Genomic DNA, 27,716 nt, shown 5'->3' on the forward strand with positions numbered 1-27,716 from the left:
GGGAACCTCCATATGCCACCGGAGCAGCCCAAGAATGGCAAAAAGACAAAAAAAAAAATTAGATATGGGTCACAATTGGTTCTTCTTTGGAAGAACATGCCATTTTCCATTAATAGTTTGCTTAGATTTTGATTGTACCAGAATGCATGTCAGAAAAGTTCAAATGATTCTTGTTTTTCTTACCTGTTAATTTCTTCACTAAACAACACTGTTGATTTCTCATCATATTAATTCAGTATCAAGTAACAATAAAATCCTTTCTTTGCTTAAAAACATAACTAATTTTTTGATGAAGTTTTAGGTTGAGTATGAATCCTGGAACTAAGTTTATTTTTGTAACTAAAGTACCTTTCCCTTTTAATGATACAGATTCTGAGCATCAGAGAGCTACTTGTGTTGGTCGAAGTAATCAGTAGCTTTCCATTCTAGAAATATCAATTGTTTCTTTCTCATAATGATTCTTGCACTGTTTCAGAAGGCATTCCTGGCTGTTTCCATCATGCGCCAAATGTTTACATGTTGTGGTTCGTTATTATATCACTAATTTTCTCTTACTGATTCAGAAGGTTCATGCTTATGGTCTTTAAAAGAAATGTTAAGAAACTTATGCACATATTTTGCCCACCTATTTAATTTATTTTAATATTTAAGAATACATTTTAAGGTTTATAGCTAAATATTCAAATATTCAAATCCAATTTTATAGGATTTCCATCCCATGACCCCAGTGCATCCTCCCACCCCCCGAACTGTCTCCTTTGGAAACTATAAGTTTTTCAAAGTCTGTGAGTCAATATCTTCTCTGCAAAGAAGCTCGCTGTGTCCTTTTTTCAGATTCCACATGTCAGTGAAAGCATTTGATGTTGGTGTCTGATTGTCTGACTGACTTCACTTAGCATGATAATTTCTAGTTCCGTCCATGCTGCTAAAAATGCAGGTATTTTGTTCCTTTGAATGGCTGAGTAATATTCCATCGTATATATGTACCACATCTTCTGGATCCACTCCTCTGTTGATGGGCATTTAGGTTGTTTCCATGTCTTGGCTATTGACAATAGTGCTGCAAAAAACATCAGAGTACACTAGTCTGCGAGTCATGGTTTTCCCTGGATAGATGCCCAGTGGTCTAATGTTTAGTGTGTCTCACTTGGAATGCCCAGTGGCAGTATGCTGCCCACGTAGACATGGCCAATCTAACAGAAAGTGGTGGAATATTTCTTAAGTGACGCTGTCATAGGAAATCCACTGATGAATAGTTGCCGTGGTGACTAGCTTGAACGAATGGGTTTATATTATTACTTTATTCACTTCTTAACTCCATCAGAATTTTAGTATGTGCCACCAGAATAGAACTCTTTTTAATACATTTCAACAAACAGTGCCCTTATGGGTGCATTATTAGCCATGTGTCACCTTTGTCTAAGAGCATTAGAAAGAACATGAGAAACAGGACACAGGACAAGAAGACCCTGTGCCATGATCTGGGGAAGTATGAGACAAGAATGATTTGTCAGAGAAACTCCTATATACCTACTCACTTGTTAAAGAATGTCATTTGATGTCTGCGAACTATCACTTGGAAGTGAAAACGCTCCTCACCAGGTTGCCCCAGGCACCCTTTACATCCTTGTTCCTCAGAGTGTAGATGAAAGGGTTGAGTGTAGGGGTCACCACTCCATAGAAGAGAGCCATGAACTTGGGCTGGTCCCTAGAGATGGAGGAAGGGGGCTGAAGGTACATGCTAATGGCTGGACCATAAAAGAAGAAATCTACAATGAGATGGGAGGAACATGTGCCAAAGGCTTTTTTTCTTCCCTCCAAAGATTTAATCTTAAATACAGCATGTCCAATAGAAGCATAGGAAACAAGAATGAAGCATAGTGGCACAGCTAACATGAAAATGCAAACCACAGAGAGTGTGAGCTCATTGGCGCCCTTCTCACCACAGGCTGCCTTTATCAGAACGGGAACCTCACATACCAAGTGATCCAGTGTGTTGTGACCACAGAGTGGTAAGTGTAATGTGACAGTGGCCTCTGAGACAGCGTAGGTCATTCCACCCAGCCACACAGTGGCCACCAGTAGAATACAGGTGCACCGATTCATGATGAGGGTGTAGTGCAGAGGCTTGCAGATGGCCACGTAGCGATCGAAAGACATAATAGCCAAAAGCAGACATTCTGTGCCTCCCATTATGTGGAAGAAATAAAGCTGAACGGCACAGCGCAGATAGCTGATTGTCTTCTTCGATCGTCCCAGGTGAAACAGCATCTGAGGGACAATGCTTGTGGTGTAGCACATGTCCAGAAAGGAGAGGTTGGTGAGGAAGAAATACATGGGGCTGTGCAGACGGGAGTCTAAGGTGGACACCAGAATGATGGCTATGTTTCCCACCATGGCCATGGGGTATGTTAGAAGCAGAATAATGAACAGAGGAAGCTCCAGCCAGGGACGATCCGCAAAGCCTAGTAGAATAAACTCTTCTGGGTGGCTTTGGTTAATTCCTTCCATTATCTGCAGTTTGCTTCCCCTGTATCAGAGCAGTGGCAGGAAAGGTAGAAAGATTTTGAGAAATGACAAACACAATTGTGTATAGTGGGACTATATGCACACAATTAAGCATCCATTCATAGAAGATTGGGTGCAGTCACTTGGGTGAGTGGGGGAGGATAATTAAAAGATGTGACACCAGGGGAGTTAATTTCTCCTCATGACCCTACAGCATAAAGACAGCTACCTTAAGCAAGTAACCAAAACTTTCTGAAACGGAATCTACTATTCTGTGTGATAAAGATGACAATAAGCATGTCCTTGGGCTCTGAAAAGGATTGAATGCCAAGCAGAAGTGACTGTGTTTCCGATGCTCCAAAGTAATGCTCTTTCATCCCTTGGTTTGCAGAAATACCAGCTAAGTTTATTGGTTCCTACCTTCAGGTGCCCGATGAAGTAGATGTGGCTGGGTCTTAGGAATCAGATAGGTCTTTTTCAGGATCCCTGCTGCAAGGCCTTACTGAAATGTTAAGAAGAGTGAAAGGGTGGAGTTAGTTCTAGCACAAGGAGGAGGTGGAGAGAACCTAGCCCTAGCCCTTAGTTATCATCTAGATAGGCTTGTCCAGATGCAGGTTGAATTATTACATCATCCCCATGGGGACTAAGAAGGCTTTTACAGTTTAAATCCATCTTGGTCATTTAGAATTGAGCAAGAAACTTAAACCCTTAGATGACAGCTTGCTGAAGTATAAACTGAGAGACTTTAGCTATAAATTATGTTTCCCCCAACTCAAACATTTGTTGTTGGATGTCCCTTTTCTTGCATAACTACTTTGTTGAAACCAGGTCATTGATTGTTCATGTCAGAATTTATTATCTATCTTGTAGGAGTATTTCTTTATCCTGGGGGCTTATCTTGTTTTTAGGTAAGGCCTTGGCCTGTTATCAACAGCTTACTTACTTATATGTAGCTACAAATATGACATTTATGTCCAGGGAACTGGAACAGGAGGAAAGTATTTCCACTGAGGACCAGAGAGTCATTGGTTTAGAGGCAGCAGATTACATTTGTAGGCTTGCAAAGCACAGTTTTCACATACTCTGTTTCTCTGTGTCCTCAAGGCCATCGTGTGAGGTGTCACATCGAACTCCCCTGGGCTAAGATATTATTTTGATTCCAAAAGAACCCTAGGTCTGTTGTGCACAGTGAGATAATATAATAATAATTCCAACTAATCCTTAATGAGCCCTGTGTGCCAAACACAACAGTAAACCTTTCAGACCCATGAATCATCTAGTACCTATCCCCAAACCTTATGACAAAGGAAATGTTAGTATCTGAATTGTAAGATACTGTTCATCATTCATCCCAGTTGTCTGCTAATGACTAGGGAGGTTCTAAAGATCAAAAAGCCATGAATCCCTTAAATGAGGTATTGAGATGGTGAGACTATAAATCCAGTTTTCAAGGTTCCGTAGATGTATAGCTAAGCTCTAAAATTCTATGCTCGAACTCTGCTCTTTTCCATGTCATTCTCCTGGTATTTTATTACTTTCAATTCTCTGATATCATGATGTTTTGTCCAATTTTTGATCTACTTCCAATAATATTCCATCAGGACATCAGGGCCTCTTTATCTCTGAATTTTTTTTCCTTTTGTCCTTGCCCCTAGGCATGCAGACATTCAGAGATCAAAGCTGAGCCACAGCAGTGCCCTAAGCCACAGGAGTGACAATGCTGGATTCTTAGCAGATAGGCCTCCAGGGAACTCCTGTCTGGGAATGCTTCAAGTCCTTTGTCTCTCCATCTCCACTAACACATCTGCAGCAAGGTGGGATCCTGAAGCTGCTGTGCCACAAGGGAACTTCTCTAGTGTATCTTTTTGTACATCATTTTTCATCACACAGCATTTTATTTATATTGACAGGGACTTTTAAGTTATGTGTTGGAAAAATTATAGAAGAAAGGAGAGGTTTTTGTCTGACTTCAAAATGTCTGGAGAAATCAGGTGAATGGGTCAACGCATCAGATTTCTACTGCATATTTTAAAAGTTCACATGATTGGATGAAGGCTGCACATTTCATTCAGGTATTTAATACCTTTCAGGAATAGTGTTTATTCAAATTTACATGCTTTTAAGATGGGTTTAAGTGATAGCCTGAGAGAATCAGATTACAAAAAAATCTAGCTGCTTTGTGTAGGTGCCAAACTAATTATTTCCAAAGTTTAGAGAAGACTTCCAGAAATGAAATGCTCTCTGGTTTCCCTATGTATATTTGGTACTATGATGTACCTAAGAAAGGGTAGTTTTTAAAACAAGTATCGTTTTACTTACCTTATGTTGATAAGTATAGTTTAAGCAAATGGAATTTTAAAGGAACACATTTGAATTTTTCCAAATGGCCTAGTACACAGATGAATATTTAAGAATGATATTCAGAAGTGTGTATTCCATTCGACACAATGCTGCCCCAAAGAAGAAAGCCCATATTAGGAAGATGACAGTAGGCAATATCAAGAGTGCTTTGCATGTGTGCAGTCTATTATATCCCTGAGACTCTTGGGCATTATTTTCAGACAGCCCGTTAATGCTTATCCCAGATGAGTTAGCAGACAAATTCCTTTGGGACAGAGTTCTCCATGGAAGTGCTTCTGGTGTACAATTAGTTATCTACTGAATTGAGGTTGTTAGATATGTTTTAGAATAAACTCATTTGATTTCTCAAAACACTGGAAACTGATTTTACTTGATTATTTTATTCACTTATTATCTTTGTAATGTTTCTTTTATTGGCAATGATTTTTTAAATTGAAACATCATTGACATCCAACAATACATTATTTTTCAGGTGTAGAGTGTAATGCTTTGACCTTCATATACATTGCTAAATGATCACAGTACATTAACCATCAGTCGCTATACAAAGTTACAATTTTTTCTTTGTGCAGAGATCTTTAAGACTTATTTTCTTAGCAGTTTTTCAGATCTGCAATAGTGACTGTATCACATCAAACCTGTACCACAGAAGTGACCTGAACCACTGCAGTGACAATGCCAGATCCTTAACCTGCCACCTCACAAGGGAACTCCAGGGTTCTCTGTTTTGTTACATGGATCTATGTGTCTGTTTTTGCTTGTTTGTTTTTAGGGCCACACCTATGGCATATGGAAGTTCCCAGGCTAGGGGTTGAATCGGAGCTGCAACTGCTGGCTTATGCCACAGCCGTAGCACTGCTGGATCTGAGCTGTGTCTGCAACCTATACCACAGCTCACGGCCATGCCACTGAGTGAGGCCAGGGATTGAACCCACATCCTCATGGATACTAAGTCAGGCATGTTACTGCTGATCCACAATGGGAACTCCTATGTGTCTGTTTTTATGCCAGTATCATAGTGTTTTGTTTACGACTGCTTTGTAGTATAGATTGAAATCAGGGAGCATGATGCCTCTGGCTTTGCCCTTAAGATTCATTTGGCTATTCAGGATATTTTGTGTTTCATACAAAGATTTAAAATTACTCATTCTAGTTCTGTGAAAAATGCCATTGGAATTTGATAGGGATTTCATTGAATCTGTAATTGCTTTGGGTAATACGGATATTTAATTCTTGCAGCTCATGAGAGTGGAATATATTTTCATTTATTTGTGTGTTCTTTAGTTTCTTTTGTCAGTGTCTTATAGTTTTCAGTGGACCGGTCTTTCTTCATTTCTAGGTATTTTATTCTTTTTGAGGCGATTGTATATGGGATTCTTTATGTCTGTTTCTGATCAGTGTTGGACAGTAATTTTAAATAGGTTTCATTTAGACCAAAGCTAGTTTGAGTAAAAGGATGTGGAGACATTCACGTGAATTTCTTGCATATCTTATTTTGTTCACCTTGTAGAATATCTCCAATAAGATATAATATTTCTGGCCGTACCTAATAAATAAAGGGACACAAAAATAAGTTGAAGAGAGAAGAAAAAACCGGAAGTGGTCTTTCTGGGAGGAGGAATAAAATGACATTAAAAATCCTTTAAAATATTTAATGATTTTCAGAGTTCCCGTCTTGGCTCAGCAGAAACGAATCTGCCTAGCATCCATGAGGATGCAGGTTCAATCCCTGGCCTCGCTCAGTGGGTTAAGAATCTGGCATTGCCGTGAGTTGTGGCATAGGCCATCAGCTACAGCTCTGATTCGACCCCTAGCCTGGGAATCTCCATATGCCGTGGGTGCAGCCCTAAAATAAAAAGACAAAAATAAATAAATATTAAAAAAATTTAATCATTTTCTAATATGAAGACTGATAGCCTCTCTCTCTCTCTCTCACATACACACAAACACATAACATCCCACATAATAGTAGTCCGATTTGTATATGAACATTAAGATTTAAAAGTTACACATACAATCCATGAGTGCATTATTTGAAAAGCAAATTCAAATGTACTGAATAACAGGTACAAATAGGTATGTCTCCCTTTAAACATCCTCTTCCCATGGCCCATAATCTCACTGTCCTTTCCAAAGAGGAAACCATTAGTATCACATGAATGTGTATTGTTCCACTTTACAAGTGTGATGGAGGAGACGGGATTAAGATGGTGGAATGGAAGGATTGGAGCTCAACTTCTCTCCTAAAAACAAAAAAATTCACAACTAAAGACTGAGCACTCTTCACCCCAATGGACCAGAAACCTTTAAAAAGATACCCTACTCCAAAAGAAAAAGAGGAGGCCACATCAAGAGGTAGGAGGGGCGATTTCATGATATTAACAACCCCGTACCTCCTGGGTGTGAAACTGGTTCACAGAGACTCACCTACAGGAGTGAGAGTTCTGAGCCACACATCAAACTCTCATGTGTGGGGATCTGGCATGGGGAAAAAGCGCCCTGGAGCATCTGGCATTGAAGGCCAGTGGGGCTTGTGCGCAGGAGCTCCATGGGACTGGGGGAAATGGAGACTCCATTCTTAAAAGGTGCACACAGATTTCATGTGCACTGGGTCCCAGGGCATAGCAAAGTCTCCATGGGAGTCTGCGTCAAACCTGACCGCAGTTCTTGGAGGACCTCCTGGGAAAACAGGGGTGAACCTGGCTTGTTGTGAGGAAAGGACACTGAAAGCAAAGCTCTTGGGAATATTCAGCAGCAGTGCCTTTCTCTGGAGGTGGCCATTTTGGGGAAATCTGGCCCCACCCGTCAGTCAGCTGCTGAGAAGCCCCAGGGCAAACAACAACCCAGGTGGGATCACAACCCCACCCCTCAGTAAACAGGCTACCTAAAGACCCCTCAGGGACACAGCTGCCTCTAATCCCATCCAGAGACTAAGTCCCACCCTCCAGAGGGATTAGAATCTATTCCACCTTCCAGGGGGCAGGCATCAGCCCCTCCCATCAGGAAGCCTACAGCAAGCCCCCATGCTGACTTCAGCCACAGGGGGCAGACATCAGAAGTAAGAGAGGCTACAACTCTATTATCTGTAAGAAGGTCACCACACCAAAAACCTATAAAAATGAAAAGACAGAGAACTATAACTCAGATGAGGGAGAAAGGAAAAATCCCAGAAAAACAGCTAAGGGAGGAGGAGATTCTTAGCCTCCAGGAAAAAGATTTTAGACTGTTGATGCTGAAGATGATGCAAGACATTGGAAATAAACTGGAGGCAAGGATGGATAACTTACAGGAAACACTGAGCAAAGAGATACAAGATATAAAACTTAAACAAGAAGAGATGCAAAATACAATAACTGAAATAAAAAATTCACCAGAAGCAGCTAACAGCAGAATACGGGAGGCAGAAGAACGAAAAAGCAAGGTGGAGGACAGATTAGTGGAAATTATGGATGCAGAACAGAAAAAGAGAAAAAAGATTGAAAACAAATGAAGAGAGTCTCAGAGAACTCTGGGACAACATTAAACTCACCAACATCCATATTATAGGGGTGCCAGAAGGAGAAGAGAGAGAGAAGGAGACAGAAAAAATATTCCAAGAGATAATAGCCGAAAACTTCCCTAACACAGGAAAGGAACCACTCACTCAAATCCAGGAAGCACAACAAGTACCACATAAAATAAACCCAAGGAGGAACACCCCGAGACACATCTTAATCAAACTGACCAAAATTAAGGACAAAGAGAAAATCTTGAAAGCAGCTAGGGAAAAGAAACAAGTCACATACAAGGGATTATGGTTATCGGCAGATTTTTCAACAGAAACTCTGCAGGCCAGAAGGGAGTGGCATGATATACTTAATGTGATGAAAGGAAAAAACCTCCAACCAAGATTACTCTACCCAGCAAGGCTCTGATTCAGATTTGAAGGAGAAATCAAAAGGTTCACAGATAAGCAAAAGCTGAGAGAATTCAGTGACACTAAACCAGCCTTACAACAAATGCTAAAGGAACTTCTCTAGGCAGAAAAGAACAAGAGAAGAAGGAAAGAAAAAAGAGCAGCAAAAACGAATCCAAAGTAATTAATAAAATGGCAATAAGAACATACCTATCAATAATTACCTTAAATGTTAATGGACTAAACACCCCAATCAAAACACATAGACTTGCTGAATGGATACAAAAACAAGACCCATATATATGCTGTCTTCAAGAGACCCACTTCACTTCTGGGGACACATACAAATTAAAAGTGAGAGGATGGAAGAAAATATTTCATGCAAACGGGGACAAAAGAAAGCTGGAGTAGCAATACTCATATCAGACGAAATAGACTTTAAAATGAAGAATATTTTCAGGGACATAGCCTTCTCACTCAAATATGGAACAAGACAGGGATGCCCACTCTCACCACTGCTCTTCAACATCGTTTTGGAAGTCCTGGCCACAGCAATTAGACAAACCAAAGAAATAAAAGGCATCCATATAGGAAGAGAAGAGATAAAACTGTCACTGTATGCAGATGACATGATACTATACCTAGAAAACCCTAAGGACTCAACCCCAAAAATCCTTGAACTGATTAATAAATTCAGCAAAGTGGCAGGATATAAGATTAACATTCAGAAGTCAGTTGCATTTCTGTATACCAGCAATGAAACATTAGAAAAGGAATACAAAAATACGATACCTTTTAAAATTGTACCTCACAAAATCAAATACCTTGGAATACACCAAGTCCTGACCAAGGAGGTAAAGGACTTATATGCCGAGAACTATAAAACTTTAATCAAAGAAATCAAAGAAGATGTAAAGAAATGGAAAGATATTCCATGTTCCTGGATTGGGAAAATCAATACTGTAAAAATGGCTATACTACCCAAAGCAATCTACAGATTCAATGCAATCCCTATCAAATTACCCATGACATTTTTCACAGAACTAGAACAAACAATCCAAACATTTATATGGAACCACAAAAGACCCAGAATTGCCAAAGCAATCCTAAGAAACAAAAACCAAGCAGGAGGCATAACTCTCCCAGACTTCAAGAAATACTACAAAGCCACAGTCATCAAAACAGTGTGGTACTGGTACCAAAACAGACAGACAGACCAATGGAACAGAATAGAGAATCCGGAAATTAACCCTGACACCTATGGTCAATTAATCTTTGACAAGGGAGGCAAGAACATCAAATGGGAAAAGGAAAGTCTATTCAGCAAGCATTGCTGGGAAACCTGGACAGCTGCATGCAAAGCAATGAAACTAGAACACACCCTCACACCATGCACAAAAATAAACTCCAAATGGCTGAAAGACTTAAATATACGACAGGACACTATCAAACTCCTAGAAGAACACATAGGCAAAACACTCTCTGACATCAACATCCTGAATATTTTCTCAGGTCAGTCTCCCAAAGCAATAGAAATTAGAGCAAAAATAAACCCATGGGACCTAATCAAAATGACAAGTTTTTGCACAGCAAAGGAAACCAAAAAGAAAACAAAAAGACAACTTACAGAATGGGAGAAAATAGTTTCAAATGATGCAACTGACAACGGCTTAATCTGTAGAATATATAAACAACTTATACAACCCAACAGCAAAAAAACCAATCAATCAATGGAAAAATGGGCAAAAGACCTGAATAGACATTTCTCCAAAGAAGATATACAGGTGGCCAACAAACACATGAAAAAATGCTCAACATCGCTGATTATAAGAGAAATGCAAATCAAAACTACCATGAGATACCACCTCACACCCGTCAGAATGGCCATCATTAATAAATCGACAAATAACAAGTGCTGGAGGGGCTGTGGAGAAAAGGGAACCCTCCTGCACTGCTGGTGGGAATGTAAACTGGTACAGCCACTATGGAGAACAGTTTGGAGATACCTTAGAAATCTATACATAGAACTTCCATATGACCCCACAATCCCACTCTTGGGCATCTATCCGGACAAAACTCTACTTAAAAGAGACACATACACCCGCATGTTCATTGCAGCACTATTCACAATAGCCAGGACATGGAAACAACCCAAATGTCCATCAACAGATGATTGGATTCGGAAGAAGTGGTATATATACACAATGGAATACTACTCAGCCATAAAAAAGGATGACATAATGCCATTTGCAGCAACATGGATAGAACTAGAGAATCTCATCCTGAGTGACATGAGCCAGAAAGACAAAGACAAATACCATATGCTATCACTTATAACTGGAATCTAACATCCAGCACAAATGAACATCTCCTCAGAAAAGAAAATCATGGATTTGGAGAAGAGACTTGTGGCTGCCTGATGGGAGGGGGAGGGAGTGGGAGGGATTGGGAGCTTGGGCTCATCAGACACAATTTAGAATAGATTTACAAGGAGATCCTGCTGAATAGCATTGAGAACTATGTCTAGATACTCATGTTGCAACAGAAGAAAGGGTGGGGAAAAATGTAATTGTAATGTATACATGTAAGGATAACCTGACCCCCTTGCTGTACAGTGGGAAAATAAAAAAAAAAAAGAATATTTTCAGGGACAAAGAAGGACATTACATAATGATCAAAGGATCAATCCAATAAGATGATATAACAATTTTAAATATCTACACACCCAACACAGTTCACCACAATATATAAGCAACCGCTAACAACCTTTAAAGGAGAAATTGACAATAACGCAATAATAGTGGGGAACTTTAACACCCCACTTACAGCAATGGACAGATCAACCAGACAGAAAATCAATAAGGAAACACAGGCCCTGAATGACGCATTAAATCACATGGACTTAATAGATATTTATAGGACATTTCATCCAAAAGCAACAAAATACACATTCTTCTCAAGTGCACAAGGAACACTCTCTAAGATTGATCACATCCTGGGCAACAAATCCAACCTCGGTAATTTTAAGAAAATTGAAATCATATCAAGCATCTTTTCTGACCACAAGTGTGATGGATATATTTCACTCTCTTTCCTCCCTCACCCAGATCCACTCTTTAACCCAATACGTATGTTGAACTCTATGCTCTATTCAAGAGTCTGAATCAAAAGGAGTCCTTGATATATGGCTTCTGTTTGGGTTCAGCCAATGGGGGTCACGAGTTGAGGATTAGAGAAAGAGAGAACAGCTAGTTTGGTTTATTTTCCCTTGGCTCCCTCTCAGCTGGGACATATGAGGTGGCCTGTATTGCTCAAGCAAAAGTCATAGCTCTTGGAGATAGCTGTGTATTACAGTTTCTTTTTTTCTGGTTTCCAGTACCACTTCCCCACTTTGTTGCTTCAGGCCTTGGGTGTGTGACAGACGTCCATTGTGGCTAGTTCCAGGGTAGTGCATGTACAGTACACATATAGATGCCCCTTATTGGTGTTCTAAATCCTTCTCACACCTTTGATCAATATTTCCTTTTTTCAGCTTCCCTCATTTTCCCAGGTGGGTGTGCCATCTATTATATCTGATATAACTCTCCATTTACAAACAGACCAGCATCATTCCATGCTTCAGAACTTTTGAATTGCCATTTCTTCTACCTAAAATGCTCTTCTCTTGACTTCATCATGGCTAGCTCCTTCCTGTCTTTCAGTTTTGAGCTTAAACACCCCTTCTAAGAAGGGATACCCAATGTGAATTTACTTCCCAGTCTCTCTATAGCATAATCTTTTAAGTTTCATCAAAAGATTATTTTCCAAGTTATTTTACATTCCGATTCTCTCTCTGCAAGATGTAAATTTTATGACAATAGTAACTAAAAAATTACAATGGAGTCATCTTAAACATATTATTATGTCGCTTGATTTTTACACACACACACTTTTTCATGGTGGAGAAGTTGACAAACCGATACTTAAAACATTTTTCTTTTCTTTTTTTTTTGGTCTTTTCTAGGTCCACACCCATGCCACATGGAGGGTCCCAGGCTAGGGATTGAATCAGAGCTGCAGCTGCCAGCCTACCTACAGCCACAGCAACCCGGAATCCAAGCTGCATCTGTGACCTACACCACAGCTCACAGCAATGCCAGATCCTTAGCCTGGTGAGTGGGGCCAAGGATGGAACCCACATCCTCATGGATACTAGTTGAGTTTGTTACCCCTGAGCCACTATGGGAACTCCCCTTTCAGTCATTTTAAATTTATTGTGAGTTGTTTCATGGCCTAATGATCTATTCTGTAGAATGTTCCTTAGGCAATGAGAAATATATCTATTCTGCTTTTTTTGGACGAAGTGCTCTGTAGATGTTTGTTAGTTTTATTTTGTTTACCTTGTTCGGATCTCTCTTTCCTTGCTGATATTCTAATTTTTCCATCCATTATTTTAAGTGGGGTACTGAAGTGCAGCAGTTATTGTGGAATTAACCATTTCTCCAATTAGTTCTGTTACTTTTTATGTTATGTACTTGGGCAATCTTTTGTTAGATGCATCCGTGTTTGTTAGATCTTCTTGATGGATAGACTAAATTTATCATCATAATTTTTTTGACCATAGTAACAATTCTTGTCTTTATGTCTATATTCTCTGATATCCACATAGCTGTTAGTGCTATCTTTTTCTGCTTTTTTAAAAATTATTTTTTGAAGTATAGGTGTTTTAGAACATTAGAAGGAGTTTCAAGTGTACAGTATAGTGATTCACTACTTTTACAGGTTATACTCTGTTAAAATTGTTGCAAGAAAATGGCTGTAATTCCATGTGTTAGACAATAAAACCTGGTTTCTTATCTGTTTTGTACATAGTAGTTTGTATCCATTAATCTCATACCCTTCTCTTGCCCCTCCCCTCTTCCCTCTTTTCATTGGGAGCCACTAGTTTGTTGTCTATGTTTGTGAATCTGTTTCTGTCTTGTTTTACACATTGATTTGTTTAATTTTTTAGATTCCACATATAAGTGATGAGAAGAAGTGTGTGTAAATGTGTCACATCAATGTGTCTTCTTTATCCCCTTCATCCATTCAAGTGTTCATGGATACTACATTTGCTGTCATTTCTGGGCTATTGTAAATAATGCTGCTCTGAACATTAGGGTGCCTGTATCTTTTCAAATTCGTGTCTTTGTTTTCCTTCGGTATCTACCCCGAAATGGAATTGCTGGATCATGTGGTAGTTCTGTTTTTAATTTTTTGAGACATCTCCATAATGTTTTCCATAGTGGCTGTACCAATATATAGTCCTACCCAGAATGGGAAAGGGATCCCTTTTCTCTGTTTCCTCACCAATATTTATTATTTGTGTGGTTTTTGATGACTGACATTCTGATAGGTGTGAGGTGACATCTCATTGTAGTTTTGATTTACATTAATCTAATAATGAGTGATGTTGAGCATCTTTTCATATGCCTATTAGCCATCTATATGTCTTCTTTGGAAAAACGTCTCTTCAGATCTTCCACCCATTTTTTGACTGAGTTGTTCATTTTCTGATATTTGTTGTATGAGCTTTTTAGGTATTTTGAATGTTAGCCCCTTATCATATAGGCTTGAGTATTTTCTCCTATTCAGTAGGTTGTCCTTTTTTTGCAGCTCATTTTCTTTGCATGTGAAAGCTTTTAAAGTTAATTAGTCCTGTTTACTTGTTTTTGCTTTTATTTCTTTTGCCTGAGCATGTGGATCCAAAAAAATATTGCTATGATTTAGGTCATTAGAGCGTTCTGCCTGTGTACTCTTCTAGGAGTTTTATGGTTCCAGGTTTTGTTTTTTGAGTTTCAGGTCTTACGTTAAAGTCTTTAGTCTATTTGGAATTTATTTTTGAATATGATGTGGGGAAGTATTTTAATCTTATTCTCTTACATGTAATTGTTTAGTTTTTGATCTTTTTAAGTGTATAAAACTTATCAAAATTAGTAAACTAAACACAAAAGTTCATGCTACAAAATCATTTTTAACTGGTTTTAATTTTTAAAAATCAGTCTTTTTTTCTTGGTTAATAAATATATTAAAAAAAATAATCTCTAATGCCTACAGATAATTCCTGCCTATTTCTGTAGCATAATTGTTAATTAGTTATTTTTTGCATGTTCAGATTATTTTTATCCTTTATTAATGGCACATAGATCTAAATACAAACCACAATGTATTACGTTTCGGTCTTCAGTGAATCAGACATCTTTTGCTGAAATGGGCATATATGGCAAAACACACAGCTTGGTCATTAGTAACCATCACTACTATCCCCTGGCTGTAGAATTATCACATCTTCTTTTTCTTTTCCAGCCTTATTGAGATGAAATCGACAAATAAAATTGTGAAGACTTAAGGTGTATAATGTGATGATACATATATCAAATATATATCCCTCGATGTATGTATCCATCGTGAGATGACCACCACGATCGAGTTAAGTTCATTGCTCACATGGTATCTTTTGTGTATGTGTGTGGTCAGAAGAGTTAAGATCCGTTCTGTTAGCAAACTTCAAGTACATAATTCAGTGTTATTAACTACCGTCACCATGCTGTGTGTTAGATCCCCAGAACTCATTCATCCTATGCTGTAGGTTGTCACGGTAGCTGTCACAGTTCTCCATTCCTTGTCCTATACCCACTGCTATGTGGGTAGCTGAGAATCTCTCATAGATCACAGCACCTCCCTGAGAACGAAACGTTCAAAGCCAAGGTAATGTTCCTATAGATGCCTCAAGCCACTAGACTGTGTTATAACGATGTCCATTTATCTTAAGAGCAAGTTTTCGGATGATTTCCAAATGTATTTGGTCAGGACTCATCTGTACCTATGTAAATCTGTACCTGAAAATGTTTAAAATTATTTATATTATTTAGTGTTAGTTCAGTTTTCTTCTTCCATCCTTGAATTTAAATAGGAGTTCTCCTTCTTTTGAAAAACATTTTCACCATGAGGAATCTTGGTGAAAATTTCCCCTAATTTTCTTTTAATAGTCTGCAACAGATATTTCTGATGTGTTTTTTTTGGTGCCCAAACCTGGGATGAACCAGGGACCTTTTGGATTACTTTTAAATTCTTAATAATTGTCTTTTTTTTGGATGTTTACATATTTTTATAGTACACACAACTCAAAAAGGAACTATTTAACTCTATGTCGTGTACCAATAATTAAGATTGAAGAATTTTGAAACCTTTTTATGGAAGGAAGTGATGCACATTACAGAGCTAATAGGGCATAAAGAGCCATGTGAGACACACATATGTGGAAGCAGTAACCCAGTGACCACCACAGAAGTCATACAGACCCCTCAGGGGCTAGAAAATACCGAAGAGTTTAGAGTGAGAACTTGTTAGGCTTCTGAGATATAATCTGGCAATTTGTGCTTTTAGCCTATACTTTAGCCTAAATGGGAACATTTTGGGAAATCTGTCTAGTGTTGGACTCATCTATTAAAATTCTTTGGTAGCCAACTTCCTTCCAGAATTTGGTAATGAGAACTGTAACTGTGAGTACAGAGTTATCTCCAAAATAACATTCACTGTTATTCAAGAAGGTTCTTACAAAAGAGATTGACAAGTACAGTTCTCCCTCCTCCGTCCTTTCCTTCCTTCCTTCCTTCCTTCCTTCCTTCCTTCTTTCTTTCTTTCTTTCTTTCTTTCTTTCTTTCTTTCTTTCTTTCTTTCTTTCTTTCTTTCTTTCTTTCATTCTCTCTCTCTCTTTCCTTCCTTCCTACCTTCCTTCCTTCCTTCCTTGCTTCCTTCCTTCCCCTCTTTCTTTTTTAGATATTTTTAAATGATAGTTGATTTACATTTTCTGTCAATTTCTGCTATATAGCACGGTTATCCAGTCATACATATATGTACATTCTTTTTCTCACATTATCCCCCACCATGTTCATTAACAAGTGACTAGATCTTCCTCCCCTCCTGCCTTCCCTCCTTCGTTCATTTTATTTCATCTTTCTTTCTTTCCTCTTATGTTGGTTTTGCATCTTTTTCAAAGAGCCATTTTTGTGGTCCTCTGGTATCTACCTATGAGCCAACACTTTTTTCTTGCCTAGAGTTCTCCTAAGGGCTGCCTTGACGTCCTTGTTCCGTAAACTGTAGATGATGGGGTTGAGCATGGATGTCACCACGGTATAGGAGAGGGCTAGGAGTTTATCTATTCCTGGTGAATGGCTAGCCTTGGGTCTCAAGTAGGTGACAGATGCTGAGCCATAGAAGAGTGTTACTACAAGTAAGTGGGAAGAACAGATGGAAAGAGCTTTTCGGCGACCCTCAGGTGAGGGCATGCTGAGCACGGCAGCTAGAATTCTGCCATAAGAAGCAATGATGAGTAAAAATGGGCTGGAAATGCAAAGGGTGGCCACAGCAAAGACTGCAGCCTCATTATGGGAGGTATCCCCACAGGCAAGTGCCAGGATAGGGGGGAGGTCACAGAAGAAGTGGTCTATTTCACAGGGGCCACAGAAGTCCAGGGAGAAAATATAGTTGGTCTGGCCCAAGGCTACCATGCATCCCACTCCCCAAGAAACCATTGCCAAATGGACACACACTCCACGACTCATTCGTGTTGCATAGTGAAGTGGGGAGCATATGGCCATATAGCGGTCAAAAGCCATGGCGGCCAAAAGACAGCACTCACTGATACCAAAAAATGAGAAGAAAAACATCTGTGTAGCACACCCCTCCCGAGAGATTCCTCGGGCCTCGCTCACAAGGCTCTGTAGCATCTTGGGTATGACAGAGCAGGTGTAGCCAATCTCCAAGAGAGACAGGTTGGCCAGGAAGAAGTACATGGGGGTGTGGAGGACCGGGTTGGTCCAGATGGCAGTGGCTATGAGAGCATTGCCCGCCAGTGATGCTAAGAACATGAGCAGGATGAGGGTAAACAAAAGGAAACACTGTTCAGTGACCTCGGAGAATCTGGCAAAGGCAAAGCGTTTGACAGACATGCTGTTGTCCTGCCACAAGGAACAATTGAAGGTCATGCCTGAAAAAAAGAAGGCAAGGTCATCATCAAGAGTCTTTCACATAGAAATCTGAATCTTTCTCTTACTCTTAACAAGTTCTCGTGAGTCAGAGAGATAGATTTCTGCAATTCCAAAATTCAAAGTTTGGAAGTTACCCTCATCTTGAAACCAAATCCTATTCCATGTTCACTCTCCTAGTTGATTTGTTATAAATAATCTAGTCAGCAGGCATGAAATGGGAAAAAAGTTTAGTAAAATTTTCTCTCTCATCCCTTCATTTTACCAATTGTCAAATACTACCAGTGAGGTCCTCCCATACCTACCTATTTCTTTCCTATTCTTTAGCCACTGACTTGCTTTCTTTACTCATTTATCAAGAAGTATTTATTGAGCACAGCGTATTTTCAAAGTATTTTTCAGTTTCTGTTGTAGGTCCTGGATTCAACAAAGAAGGAAAAAAGAACAGAAAAAAAACGGACTGGTTCAGAATTCTGTTAAATATGAAATAACAAACATTATATGATTACAGTGACCCTTAGCGTCTATGACTGCTGAAAAATGTGCTCACACCTCAGGTATTCTATTATAATGCATTTACACTTATATTAAATCCTTTAGAAACATTTCCCTTTTGTTGTTATTAATTAACTTAATATAATGTAATAGTTATCTTTTTATGTGGCACTACATTCAGTTGAGGTCATGACAAAGAAAATAGAGACAAGTTTATTTATTTCTTTTAAACCAAAATATCTCCTTTCTTTCTTTAATTCTTTTCTTTTGCTTTTTAGGGCCACACCCATGGCATATGGAGGTTCCCAGGCTAAGGTTCCAATTCTAACTGTAGCTTTTGGCAGTGGAAAACGAACCCAGCTAATGTACATGAGGACATGGATTAGATCCCTGGCCTCACACAGTGGCTCAAGGATCCAGCCTTGCTGTGAGCTGTGGTGTAGTTTGCAGATGTGGCTTGAATCCTGCCTTGCGGTGGCTGTCACGGAGGTTGACAGCTGCAGCTCCGATTTGACCCCTGGCCTGGGAACTTCCATATGCTGTAGGTGCAGCCCTAAAAAGAAAGAAAGAAACAAAAAGACAAAATAAGAAATTAACATGCACTTTATCACCATCAGAAACTCTTGCCCTTTAGAAATGTCATGTTAATGAGCTCATTAGACACTGTGTGCAATATTCTCTAATATTGCCAGTCTATAAAAATAACCTATATTAAGAATCAGCCATCAACCAAATAATGCACCATGATTCTAATCTAAAGATATAGGAGTTTCATGCCCAATGATACACCGTGTTTGTAGATGCCTACTCATGTGATGAAAGATCAAGTGGCTGTTGAACATTGACAAGATTCTGCAGGTTTAAATCTTGAGATGGAGTTTCAGTGATAGGTGGATGTATGAAAAAGTAAATAGAGGAGAGAGACAAGATCATTTCAATAGCTCGTGGCTTTCTTCATGTGCCAGCTTACCCAGCCTAAGATCCAAGACATGTACCTTGTCTACAGCTCTGCTTTGGAAATAACCCAGCAGAAGTGATTCATTTGGAGCCAGCTCCACGTAACTAGAACTGTTCCTTAACTGACTCAGTCCCTTATTAGTCTCTATTGTCATGATGAAATGTTTCTTTAGTTCCTATCAGCCAGAGGAAATCATGTGATACATTACTAGATATTTTACCTGAAACGCTTAGTGCAGTGCCTGGAATATAAGAAAAACTCAGTAAATATTAGTCTCCATTATTCTGAAACGGTCATTTCTAAAATGCTTGAATCATAGGTACAATTTAAATAAACTGGCCATTGAATATGGCAGAGATGATTTCCCATTGCTTTCCACCATTTATCCGTAGTTATTTCATCGAGGACTTAATATCTAGCTGAGTGATGCCTTAACATAAGCTCGCAGAAACTATTTTATCATTTGATTACAGGATAATCGAGGCATTTCCAATTACCTGAAGATAAGACATATATCTGTTTCCTGTAAAGTAAATAGTTTAGAACAACTTACAGTAGTTTTATGACAGGAGTACTGGCAAGTCTTCAGAGAGCGGAGAAACTAACCGATGAAAATAATGTCCGGAAGTGATTAATGCTTCGAATGCTGGTTGTTCATTTTCAAGCTTTAATTCACCATCTTCCACAGCACTGTTAAGACCTCAGTTATATCACATACCTTCAATCATCATTTTTGAGGGAAGAAAGTGGATGGTATTTGCTTCTGATGAGCCACTTCCTATTTTGTCTGCACAGTCTCCTTATAACCTCCCCAAATTCAGAGGATGTAAAGCTCCCCAATCCTTACTTCTAAAACTAAGCACTGAGAAGCTTTTGTTGTAGTCAGAACCATGTCTGATGCCAGGAAGACTGTGTCTCCTGAGAGAGCATTATGTCCTTCCTCACAGTGCCCTCAGCCACACACACACACACACACACACACACAGAGTCACACACACACACACACACACACACACACACAGACACACAGACACACACAAGCATGTAGGGTTGTGCTGATTACATAATATATTTGAACCTTTCTCATCCTGAAAAAAAGGAATGTGAGTATGTTTTACTTCATTTCTTCTCCTTGTTTCTGAATCCTTATCATGCTTCCCTTCTCCTGAGAGATATTTTCTTCTAATAAGAGGGTCAGGAAGTAGTTTTATTTTCTCTCTGAGGAATTTCAAATGCCTCTATTTGTTGTTGGTTATGAACATTTAGGTAGCAAAATAAATAAATATAAAAGGTAATGTAAAAACAAGAGGATCTTTCTGTATAGCGCTGGGAACTAAACCTAGTCACTCATGATGGAGTATGATGGAGGATAATGTGAGAAAAAGAACGTATATGTGCATGTGTGACTGGGTCACTTAGCTGTACGGTAGAAAATTGACAGAACACTGCAAACCTGTTATAATGGAGAAAATAAAAATTACTGTTTTAAAAAAGAGATGCTTGAGAAAATGCTTTGACAAAGATGCCGTAGTTTGGCTGCTTCTAGTGTCAATATTCCTGGATAAATACTCCTCTATTTCTACAAGTAATGAAGTAGCATTGATTGAACATGCAGTATTTTAGGTGCTTTACATGTCATTGCAGTTTTAGTTTAATCATCACAATTAATCAGCGATACATTAGTTTCTTTGTTAACGATGAAGAAGTTGAGTTTCAGCACAGCACAGGGAACTTAATCCAATCTCTTGGGATTTGGGACCATGATGGAAGATAGTGTGAGAAAAGTCATGTGTATATATATATGTATGACTGGTCACCTTGCTGTCCAGCAGAAATGTATACAGCACTGTAAATCAACTACACTTTAATAAAAAATAAAATGAAAAAAATGAAAGTAAAAGCAAATCAATGGTAAAATACGAATAACCCATATTATAGATTACTGCTATGACAGACTGTATGCACAATGTGATAGTAATTCAAGTGAAATCTAGCCAAATATTTGACCCCTGTATACTATTAATATGAAATACTGAGATTTACAATTTAGTTTGAATTTAAAGAAGTAGTCATCAAAATAATTATGAAAATGACATAAGTAAGATTCACATCACATGATATTGAAGCAGTTAGTATTTTTCTGGGATTCTCTCCCCAGATAATAAGAAATGAGTGACAACGGAAAAAAAATCGATGCAACTTGTCGAGGGTACTTTGTTCTACAGGGTTTTTCTAATTGGTCTCATCTGGAGATAATACTTTTTGTGGTTATCTTGATGTTGTACTTGTTGACATTGTAGGCAACCTGTACATCCTTATCTTGTTGTACCTGGACTCATGTCTGTACACAGCCATGTATTTCTTCTTCTCAAATGTCTCTTTTCTGGGTCTCTGCTATACCACCAGCCCCATCCCTCAGTGGCTGATCAAGCTTTGGGGTCCAGAAAAAAAACTTCCAGGAGATTGACAGAAGCTAAATATTCTCCTACAGATCTAGTGACCACAGTATGAAAAACATTGGAACTTTGTACAAACTTCTCTAGCCTAGGTTGTTGGGCATTTCCCACCTTTTGATAACTGGGTTTTTCTGCTCGTATTGGATCCCTGTTTAAATTCTCTCCCCAGTAGGAAAATTTAAACTCTGAATATATAACCATGTAATAATATTAATATTTAAATATTTATTACATACATAATATTTGATATACATTGAACGGAACTGGAATGATACATGCCAAGCTCATAATAGTAGTTGTCTCTGGGTTGGTTTTTGGGTCAGAGAGTGATAGTTAAAGGACACTGGTTTTTCTCTGTGATATTTTATGTGCTAGAAAATGCTGGAAATAAATATGACAAAAGTAATAGTTGATGATTCTGAGTGGTGGAAATGTAGGTTTTCTTTGGGTGTGTAATGTTTTAAGTATCTGAAGTATCATTTGTTGTATTTGGACTTATTAACAGAGAATTAAAGTAGAGTTGTCTGTTAAAATATCAGTTCAAGTTAAAATTCACCGCGATGGTAATAGTAGATGGTAATGTGTATGGAGTAATTATGTACTAAGCACTGTGGAAAATGTTTATGTCTTTTCCTTGTGGAATTCGTACAACAATCAGGACCAAGGACACATAAAGACTGTTTTCTGGTACCTGTCTTAAACAGAAAGCAAAACACCCAATTGCTCTCTTAAAATCACAATTTTTAAAATGATATCACTTATACGTGCAATCTTAAATATAGCACAAATGAACGTAGCAACAAAACCGAAACAGACTCAGAGACTTGGAGAACAGACTTGTGGTTGCCAAGGGGGAAGGGGAGGGAGTGGAATGGACTAGGAGTTTGGAGTTAGTAGATGCAAACTATTACATTTAGAATGGATAAGCAGTGAGGTCCTACTGTAGAGCTCAGGGAACTATACTGTTTCTTGTGACAGAACATGATGGGAAGATAATATGAGAAAAAGAATGTATTTATATAAGTATGGATGGGTTGCTTTGCTTTATAGCAGAAATTGGTTCAACATTGTAAGCCAACTCCACTTATTAAAAAAATGTAATCTTATTATAATTTCCAAACCCAGATTTTCTTGCTATAGATGGCATATATTCACTAGAAACAATGTAATGATTTAAAAATGTTTATGAATTCATAACCTCATCAGATATTTTTACAGTAACATGTCAGTTCTTGGATATAGTCTTATTTTATTTTTTATATATTATGGTAAATCCCTTGACAAGACATCATGGGAAATTATTCATAAAAATGTTTTGGAACACATTTTTTCCCCTACTGTACAGCATAGTGACCCAGTTACACAAACATGTACACATTCGTTTTTCTCACATTGTCATGCTCTGTCATAAGTGACTAGACCTAGTTCTCAGTGCTTAACAGCAGGATCTCATTGCTAATTTACTCCAAAGCAATAGTGTGCATCTTAACACCATGTTCCCAATCCATCCCACTCCCTCCCCCTCCCCTAGGCAACCACAAGTCTATTCACGAAATCCTTGATTTTCTTTTCTGTGGAAAGGTTCATTTGTGCTGTATATTAGATTCCAGATATCAGTGATGTCATATGGTATTTGTCTTTCTCTTTCTGACTTACTTCATTCAGGATGAGTGTCTCTAGTTCCATCCACGTGGCTGCAAATGGCCTTATTTTGTTCTTTTTTATAGCCAAGTAGTATTCTGTTGTGTATCTATACCACAGCAGTACCAGATGCATCTGCAACCTATGGCTCAGCTTCTGGAAATTCTGGGTCCTTATGCTGAGTGAGGCCAGGGATCAAACCTGGATCCTCATAGAGACATTGGGTCCTTAACCCACTGAGCCACAACGGGAACTCCAGATGATCTTTTTTTTGAAATTAAAAATTAGATATGGGTTGGAGTTCCCGTCATGGCTAAATTGGTTAACAAATCTGACTAGGAACCATGAGGTTGCAGGTTCAATCCCTGGCCTTGCTCAGTGGGTTAAGGATCCAGCATTGCCGTGAGCTGTGGTGTAGGTTGCAGACATGGCTCAGATCCCGCGTTGCTGTGGCTCTGGTGTAGACCGGTGGCTACAGCTCCGATTTGACCCCTAGCCTGGGAACCTCCATATGCCACCGGAGCAGCCCAAGAATGGCAAAAAGACAAAAAAAAAATTAGATATAGGTCACAATTGGTTCTTCTTTGGAAGAACATGCCATTTTCCATTAATAGTTTGCTTAGATTTTGATTGTACCAGAATGCATGTCAGAAAAGTTCAAATGATTCTTGTTTTTCTTACCTGTTAATGTCTTCACTAAACAACACTGTTGATTTCTCATCATATTAATTCATTATCAAGTAACAATAAAATCCTTTCTTTGCTTAAAAATATAACTAATTTTTTGATGAAGTTTTAGGTTGAGTATGAATCCTAGAACTAAGTTTATTTTTGTAACTAAGGTACTTTTACCTTTTAATGATATAGATTCTGAGCATCAGAGAGCTACTTGTGTTCGTTGAAGTAATCAGTTGCTTTCCATTCTAGAAATATCAATTGTTTCTTTCTCATAATGATTCTTGCACTGTTTCAGAAGGCATTCCTGGCTGTTTCCATCATGCGCCAAATGTTTACATGTTGTGGTTCGTTATTATATCACTAATTTTCTCTTACTGATTCAGGAGGTTCATGCTTATGCTCTTTAAAAGAAATGTTAAGAAACTTATGCACATATTTTGCCCACCTATTTAATTTATTTTAATATTTAAGAATACATTTTAAGGTTTTTAGGTAAATATTCAAACCCTGTATACTTTTTTTGTTAAGCACGACCCACAATGAGTTTTTAAGGAAGCCGTAGCATCTCCATAAGTTGAGGCTGATTGTCTCATGAGACTCCTGGTTGGCCTAAGGTTTATTTATTTATTTTTTCTTTTATTTATTTATTCATTTATTTATTGAATTTATTACATTTATTGTTGTACAATGATCATCACAATCCAATTTTATAGGATTTCCATCCTGTGACCCCAGTGCATCCTCCCACCCCCCGAACTGTCTCCTTTGGAAACCATACATTTTTCAAAGTCTGCGAGTCAGTATCTGCTCTGCAAAGAAGTTCATTGTGTCCTTTTTTCAGATACCACATGTCAGTGAAAGCATTTGATGTTGGTGTCTGATTGTCTGACTGACTTCACTTAGCATGATAATTTCTAGGTCCGTCCATGTTGCTAAAAATGCCAGTATTTCGTTCCTTAATGGCCGAGTAATATTCCATTGTGTATATGTACCACATCTTCTGGATCCACTCCTCTGTTGATGGGCATTTAGGTTGTTTCCATGTCTTGTCTATTGACAATAGTGCTGCAATGAAAATCAGAGTACACTAGTCTGCGAGTAATGGTTTTATCTGGATAGATGCCCAGTGGTCTAATGTTTAGAGTGTCTCACTTGGAATGCCCAGTGGCAGTATGCTGCCCACGTAGACATGGCCAATCTAACAGAAAGTGGTGGAATATTTCTTAAGGGACACTGTCATAGGAAATCCACTGATGAATAGTTGCCGTGGTGACTAGCTTGAACGAATGGGTTTATATTATTACTTTATTCACTTCTTAACACCATTAGAATTTTAGTATGTGCCACCAGAATAGAACTCTTTTTAATACATTTCAACAAACAGTGCCCTTATGGGTGCATTATTAGCCATGCGTCACCTTTGTCTAAGAGCATTAGAAAGAACATGAGAAACAGGACACAGGACAAGAAGACCCTGTGCCATGATCTGGGGAAGTATGAGACAAGAATGATTTGTCAGAGAAACTCCTATATACCTACTCACTTGTTAAAGAATGTCATTTGATGTCTGCGAACTATCACTTGGAAGTGAAAACGCTCCTCACCAGGTTGCCCCAGGCACCCTTTACATCCTTGTTCCTCAGAGTGTAGATGAAAGGGTTGAGTGTAGGGGTCACCACTCCATAGAAGAGAGCCATGAACTTGGGCTGGTCCCTAGAGATGGAGGAAGGGGGCTGAAGGTACATGCTAATGCCTGGACCATAAAAGAAGAAAACTACAATGAGATGGGAGGAACATGTGCCAAAGGCTTTTTTTCTTCCCTCCGAAGATTTAATCTTAAATACAGCATGTCCAATAGAAGCATAGGAAGCAAGAATGAAGCATAGTGGCGCAGCTAACATGAAAATGCAAACCACAGAGAGTGTGAGCTCATTGGCGCCCTTCTCACCACAGGCTGCCTTTATCAGAACGGGAACCTCACATACCAAGTGATCCAGTGTGTTGTGACCACAGAGTGGTAAGTGTAATGTGACAGTGGCCTCTGAGACAGCGTAGGTCATTCCACCCAGCCACACAGTGGCCACCAGTAGGATACAGGTGCACCGATTCATGATGAGGGTGTAGTGCAGAGGCTTGCAGATGGCCACGTAGCGATCGAAAGACATAATAGCCAAAAGCAGACATTCTGTGCCTCCCATTATGTGGAAGAAATAAAGCTGAACGGCACAGCCCAGATAGCTGATTGTCTTCTTCGATCGTCCCAGGTGAAACAGCATCTGAGGGACAATGCTTGTGGTGTAGCACATGTCCAGAAAGGAGAGGTTGGTGAGGAAGAAATACATGGGGCTGAGCAGACGGGAGTCTAAGATGGACACCAGAATGATGGCTATGTTTCCTACCATGGCCATGGGGTATGTTAGAAGCAGAATAATGAACAGAGGAAGCTCCAGCCAGGGACGATACGCAAAGCCAAGTAGAACTCTTCTGGATGGCTTTTGTTAATTCGTTCCATTATCTGCAGTTTGCTTCCCCTCTATCGGAGCAGTGGCAGGAAAGATAGAAAGATTTTGAGAAATGACAAACACAATTGTATATATTGGGAGTATATGCACACAATTAAGCATCCATTCATAGAAGATTGGGTGCAGTCACTTGGGTGGGTGGGGAGGATAATTAAAAGATGTGACACCAGGGGACTTAATTTCTCCTCATGACCCTACAGCATAAAGACAGCTACCTTAAGCAAGTAACCGTACCTTTCTGAAATGGAATCTAGTACTCTGTGTGATAAAGATGACAATAAGCATGTCCTTGGGCTCTGGTAAGGATTGAATGCCAAGCAGAAGTGACTGTGTTTCCGATGCTCCAAAGTAATGCTCTTTCATCCCTTGGTTTGCAGAAATACCAGCTAAGTTTATTGGTTCCTACCTTCAGGTGCCCGATGAAGTAGATGTGGCTGGGTCTTAGGAATCAGATAGGTCTTTTTCAGGATCCCTGCTGCAAGGCCTTACTGAAATGTTAAGAAGAGTGAAAGGGTGGAGTTAGCTCTAGCACAAGGAGGAGGTGGAGAGAACCTAGCCCTAGCCCTTAGTTATCATCTAGATAGGCTTGTCCAGATGCAGGTTGAATTATTACATCATCCCCATGGGGACTAAGAAGGCTTTTACAGTTTAAATCCATCTTGGTCAATTAGAATTGAGCAAGAAACTTAAACCCTTAGATGACAGCTTGCTGAAGTATAAACTGAGAGAATTTAGCTATAAATTATGTTTCTCCCAACTCAAACATTTGTTGTTGGATGTCCCTTTTCTTGCATAACTACTTTGTTGAAACCAGGTCATTGATTGTTCATGTCAGAATTTATTATCTATCTTGTAGGAATTTTTCTTTATCCCGGGGGCTTATCTTGTTTTTACGTAAGGCCTTGGCCTGTTATCAACAGCTTACTTACTTATATGTAGCTACAAATATGACATTTATGTCCAGGGAACTGGAACAGGAGGAAAGTATTTCCACTGAGGACCAGAGAGTCATTGGTTTAGAGGCAGCAGATTACATTTGTAGGCTGGCAAAGCACAGTTTTCACATACTCTGTTTCTCTGAGTCCTCAAGGCCATCATGTGAGGTGTCACATCGAACTCCCCTGGGCTAAGATATTACTTTGATTCCAAAAGAACCCTAGGTCTGTTGTGCACAGTGAGATAATATAATAATAATTC

The 27,716-nt window shown here is 39.0% G+C and overlaps 2 protein-coding genes and 1 long non-coding RNA gene across 3 annotated transcripts in view; 1 reads left to right on the forward strand and 2 right to left on the reverse strand.

Moving 5' to 3' along the window:
* The window catches only part of LOC110257996 (uncharacterized), an 819,260-nt gene that overhangs the window by 277,645 nt on the left and 513,899 nt on the right, over positions 1 to 27,716 (forward strand). The gene's annotated exons all lie outside the window — the stretch shown is intronic.
* LOC146401335 (olfactory receptor 2B11-like) lies at positions 1,573 to 7,978 on the reverse strand. The gene is made up of 2 exons (XM_084970327.1): positions 6,678 to 7,978; positions 1,573 to 5,649 (listed from the first exon to the last, which is right to left on the reverse strand). The coding sequence occupies exon 2, from the start codon at positions 2,509 to 2,511 to the stop codon at positions 1,573 to 1,575; it is 939 nt and encodes a 312-aa protein (XP_084826453.1). The 5' UTR covers positions 2,512 to 5,649; positions 6,678 to 7,978.
* On the reverse strand, positions 16,807 to 17,769 carry LOC110257987 (olfactory receptor 10C1-like). The gene has a single exon (XM_021081006.2). It carries the CDS (start codon positions 17,767 to 17,769, stop codon positions 16,807 to 16,809), a length of 963 nt encoding a protein of 320 aa, XP_020936665.1.

This window comes from Sus scrofa, chromosome 7 (genome assembly GCF_054392235.1).
Source record: "Sus scrofa isolate SSC_HxYL_T2T_F1_AM1 chromosome 7, Sscrofa_HxYL_maternal_Yorkshire_Landrace_v2.0, whole genome shotgun sequence".
NCBI lineage: Eukaryota > Metazoa > Chordata > Mammalia > Artiodactyla > Suidae > Sus > Sus scrofa.

What these genes read in the sequence shown, in the direction of transcription:
- LOC110257987 (XM_021081006.2), bottom strand. Translation starts at nt 17,769, where the DNA reads ATGACCTTCAATTGTTCCTTGTGGCAGGACAACAGCATGTCTGTCAAA.
- LOC146401335 (XM_084970327.1), bottom strand. Translation starts at nt 2,511, where the DNA reads ATGGAAGGAATTAACCAAAGCCACCCAGAAGAGTTTATTCTACTAGGC.